The 5,000-nt window shown below is 48.3% G+C and overlaps 2 protein-coding genes across 7 annotated transcripts in view; one reads left to right on the forward strand and one right to left on the reverse strand.

The window, feature by feature from the left end:
- The window catches only part of ankrd33bb (ankyrin repeat domain 33Bb), a 4,467-nt gene extending 3,951 nt beyond the window's left edge, over positions 1-516 (forward strand). The window contains exon 5 of the mRNA XM_029132209.3: positions 464-516. Within this exon, the coding sequence (XP_028988042.1) occupies positions 464-516 (53 nt within the window). The remainder of the gene's footprint in view (positions 1-463) is intronic.
- LOC114844665 (catenin delta-2-like) overlaps positions 184-5,000 on the reverse strand; it is an 83,918-nt gene continuing 79,101 nt past the window's right edge. For 2 of the 6 annotated variants that reach the window (XM_041068094.2, XM_041068091.2), the window contains one exon: positions 184-1,744. In XM_041068094.2, the coding sequence (XP_040924028.1) occupies positions 1,458-1,744 (287 nt within the window). In that variant the 3' untranslated portion in view covers positions 184-1,457. The remainder of the gene's footprint in view (positions 1,745-5,000) is intronic. The other 4 variants (XM_041068092.2, XM_041068090.2, XM_041068093.2 and 1 more) reach the window with 3 other exon arrangements.

The raw sequence follows: 5,000 nt of genomic DNA on the forward strand, positions 1-5,000 counted from the left end.
GGAGAGCGGGTGGTCCCCCCCCCCCGGGCAACGTCCCAAACCTGCCATGAAATATTCAATCTTTAATCAGACTCCCAGCATTTCCTAACGAGGCGTGAGACACACACACACACACACGCACGCACGCACGCACGCACGCACGCACGCACGCACGCACGCACGCACACACACACACACACACACACACACACACACACTCAGGCACAATTCATCAAACTACCGTATGTGTTTTCACACACAAATATTATTGGAATTGACTAAAAAGAACTCTGCACTACGTATGCTGCATTATTACATCAGCAGGTTCTCAGGTTCTATATACAGTGGCACCAATTACCAACAGAGGTCGTCCCAAAGCACTGGACAGGTTTAAGCCGTGCACAAGTAAAACCCAGCAAATGTTCCTAATCAGCCCCCTGCATTTGTGCTGGCTGGGACTACATCTGTGTTGTGTGTTTGAAAGGCAGGCGGCTGGTTGTTCAGGAGGAGGCATGGGAGGAATTAGATAATGGGTAGAAGTCAAGACACAGTCACAGACGGATGAAATGGAACCCTGCTGACTGCTAGGATGATGAGCACACTCACATGCCTGTCCAAGGCCACCATGTAAACCCCAGCAAGGGTCTGTGTAGAGTCCATAGCTCACTATAATAATCACACATATCAGTCCAGAACCAGCTGGGCAAATGAGCAGGAAGAGGAGCAGCAGTAGAGAGATGTGACATGTGGCTGGATGCAGACGAGACGGAGGCCGAGAACCAGTGGAAGTGAGAAGAAATAGACCCAGGCCGGCGTCCTGACACCGTCAATCAATAAATACACATAACACTCACACACTCAGACCACTGAGCAACACAGGACCCTCGTATAAACATACTGTGAACGCTGAATGCAGCGCTTCCTTCGCCTCCAGACTAACTTTGAGAAGGTGTGAGTTACAGGTGATGAGTCTGCAGCGTCTGAAAGCATTTACACAGCAGTCACTTCAGGAACACAGCGTGAGGCGCTGGTGTCGGACCAGGGCGCCGCCGCTTCCCACACACTGTTTAATTATGGGGTTTAAAAGGCAGATGATACATTAGTTTGCACGGTGAGTGTGACACCGCCACCATTCATTATTCCTCCCTCTGACGCACGCCTACCTCCTACTTCTTGCACTTGACTTTTGCCATCAGTAAAAATTAGCACGGTCCATTAAAACGTCGGCCGAAAACAAACAGCGCAGTAAGAGCCGTGTTTATTTGTGTGGACGAGGCGCTGACGCACGTTTGACCCACAGCAGCTCCCAACTGAACCTTGAGCTTCTGCTGTGGTGCGAAGGCCATGTTTTCACAAGTCGTGAATGGAAAACAAGTTGTGGTCCTGTTGCATAGCAAAACAATAAACAATCAGCGCTTCCGAACTGTACGACTACAAAGACGCGAGCGAGGGAACAAGGAGCCACAGCGTGACTCATCCTAAATATAGCGGAGTCTGTCACGTCTGCCTGAACGCTGGTAAAAATACCCCGCGCGTCTAAAAATAGAGCGCCGCTGTCTCTCAGGGAACGGCACTGACCGGAGGCAGCCGGTGGCGTTGCGCAGGACCTGGGACGAGTGCAGGTGCAGCTTGCGGTCCTCCTGCGTGTGGGGGGAGGTGTCCCAGCCCGAGTGGGGGATGATGACGGCGTTGGTCAGAACCGCCAGCGCGTCCTGGATGATGGGCATCTTCAGGGCATCGCACGACGACAGGTTCCACAGGACGCCTGCAGACGGAACACAGAACACAGGCAGCGGGTCAGGGAGGTCAAAGGTCACCCAGCCTTACACCTAGCGTAGCAGCGCCTGTAGACCTTAAGCCAGACGACAGGAAGACTGGGTTCAGCATCACTAGCCTCCTGTTGATGTCGGGGCTCCAAGGTTTCATAAGGACACATGTTCTGATCCGTTGCAGCCTAGTGAGCGCACAGAGCTAACGCTGCTGTGTCTGTACAGTAGGACTGGCTTCTACATGATGCAAGACACTCAATATCATGGCTCATTAGGTCTGTTAATGTGCAGTCAGGGATCGGTGTCTGTGTTTCAACACAGACGCAGTGATGCTGTAGAGTCTCGGCAGCAGCCAAGTGCTTCAAGCCTCCTTTCGTTTACGCACATGCACAAGAAAACAGTTAATTTGAAGGGTTTTTTCCATTTCATTTTGATGTAGAGAACATTGTCTTTTATTCTGACAGATGCACTGCAGCAGATGGTTCACCTGCTTAAAACTATTCAGCTTAACTGATATCAGGATCATGACAGACAAATAGCCAAGAAAAAACACAAGATGCAGAGACAAAAAGACAAACAGCTCATTTACTGGGTTGGTCTAACTTTTTAACATCATCTTTTTCATCTCCAGGAAGTCACGGCGCTGCTGTAATTAACGGAGAACAAGGTCAAACAAATAAGGAGAAGTACGCAGGGCAGAAAACTCCATCACAGCACCCTCTGGTCCTAACGCCCCTGAATTCAACAGGCGACTGACCAGCCAAGCAGCAAAATGGACTTCTCCTGCCTGTTACTGGTCCCTCTGCTGGCCAGTTGGAACACACACACACAAACAGACACACAAACAGACACACGGACGCACGCACGCACACACACACACAAACAGACACACAAACAGACACACGGACGCACGCACGCACGCACACACACACACAAACAGACACACACACACACACACACACAAACAGACACACAAACAGACACACAAACAGACACACAAACAGACACACGCACGCACACACACACACGCACAAACAGACAGACACACGCGCGCACACATGCACAGACATGCACACATGCACAAACAGACACACACACACACACACACACACACACACACACACACACACACACACACACACACACACACACACACACACACACACACAACAAAGGCAGATAACAGAAGTTGCAATTACACAGTGACTGTTCAAGGGTGAAAAACAAAATGTCATTAAAGGAAGGATGTCTTGTGTTTTACCACTGTTATAGAGCAGATATAATTACAACCATAAAGAATGTGGAAGATAAGTGCACATATTACTGACAGTGGACAGTCTGATATTCAACAATTATGTGTAGAGATTAGGGAGTAGATGTTTGGAGGAAGGTCAATAAGAAGTATGAGTTGTGTTGATCCTCAAGGTTATCACAGTTAGTGTGTGGGAGACGGGGGGTTTAGTCTATTTACTGTGTGTGTGTGTGTGTGTGTGTGCGTGTGCGTGTGCGTCTGTGTGTGTGTGTGTGTGTGGTGTGTGTGCGTCTGTGTGTGTGTGTGTGCGTGTGTGTGCACGCGTGTGTGTGGCGTGTGTGTGCGCGTGTGTGCGCGTGTGTGTGTGTGTGCGTGTGTGTGCGTGCATGTGTGTGTGTGTGTGCGTGTGTGTGCGTGCATGTGTGTGTGTGTGATCTAAGCTGCCTTCACATTCAGTTTAAACTGTCAGCGCTGTCATGTGGACTCTGTCGTGTACAGTGTTAAGGCAGTAGAGGATAATTAGCAGAGATGGTGGTTTGTCTTATTTTCTCATCTTAGGAGGCAAAAAAAGCTTCTCTCAGCGTAGAGATTAAACATTAGCTTAGTTTCATGACTGATATTATCACATAAGTGGTGCACAAAATGTGATGCAGGAAAGAAAACTGTAATTGATGAGCAACAAAACTTCAGCATGAAAAGTACAAATACCAACGAGGTGATTAGTGCCAACTCAATGAGTGAGTCCCTGACTCTGTGCAGTAGCAGACTGTGGCATGTACAAAAAGCATGAAAACCTACTTTTAGAGACTCCAGCATCCACTTCACATGAACCTACATGCTGCAGACGCAGGGGATGTAAAGTAAAGCAATCACTGAACAGATGATCGCTTACGCTCTTTTTTCCAAACCCAGTATAGAACCATGAGGGCTAAACATTTGGTCCTCATGCATTTTTCTGCCTCCATCTGCATTTCAGCAGATCCCACCTGCTTTAAAACGTAACACACCAGTCACGTTGGGACGGTCAGTTCATGGATTCATGTGTTCCCTCCCTTCTGAAGCAGAATCTTTGATACTGTTTAAATTCATCACATCACAGCGATGCTAATGATGCTCTGTCAGGGTGAAATGAATGATGTCATGCAGTGGCTGCAGATCTTTTTTATCCCCTCATCTTTAGTAAAGTCAGCTGTGCAAGGTATGACATCATCTCCCAGGGATGAAAGTGGAGGCTTTATCTTTGATCTGAAACCCACACAATCCACTCCCCCCATTAGCGCTCGATCACATGAAGGCACACGCGCGCGGGCACATTTTCACGTCCCAAATCTACAAAGGACACACGCACACGCACGCAGGGTCAAGATTGAATGACAGATGAAGGGGGTTAATTGCCATAGCCTTACATCATCAGTAGCAGCAGGAGGTTATGAATGCTATTTGGAAGGAGGGGAAGTGAACATGTTGGCGCTCTCTGCCTTGTCTCTGAAGCCATTTCCCATCTCTCATTTGCACCATGTTTTTATTCCTGTCATAGTTCCTTCTTCTGCAACGCTGCACCACATGTCTTTGTCTCTTGATCTCTCCCAGATTTCCTCTTGAAAAACATTCATGCTGTTCTAAGCTCTAGTTATAAAGCGTTTTTACTCAAAATCAGGCAAACTACAAACAATCAGTGCCTAAATCACCTCCAGGAGCCGCCTGTACTGCACATGCACTACTGTAGGTGGTGAACGGGCATTCTGTGATGAGCACACATGGATGTTTGACCTTGAGGGCACTGACGCCATCCCTGGCAGCCACTATCAACATGCTCCGACATGTAGGTTGAGTGAAAGGTGAGTGAGTGAGTGAAAAATGAGTGTCACCTGTTTTAATTGCAGTCATTTACGGGCAAAAAGAAGTCCTGTAGAGTTGAGGACGCTCTTGAGACCACGATGACTGGTGTTAAACCCTGACGCCTCGGTGCCCAGTAGTAGTAGTGATTAGAAACAGTAGTT

This window comes from Betta splendens, chromosome 17 (assembly GCF_900634795.4).
Source record: "Betta splendens chromosome 17, fBetSpl5.4, whole genome shotgun sequence".
In the NCBI taxonomy this organism is placed as follows: domain Eukaryota; kingdom Metazoa; phylum Chordata; class Actinopteri; order Anabantiformes; family Osphronemidae; genus Betta; species Betta splendens.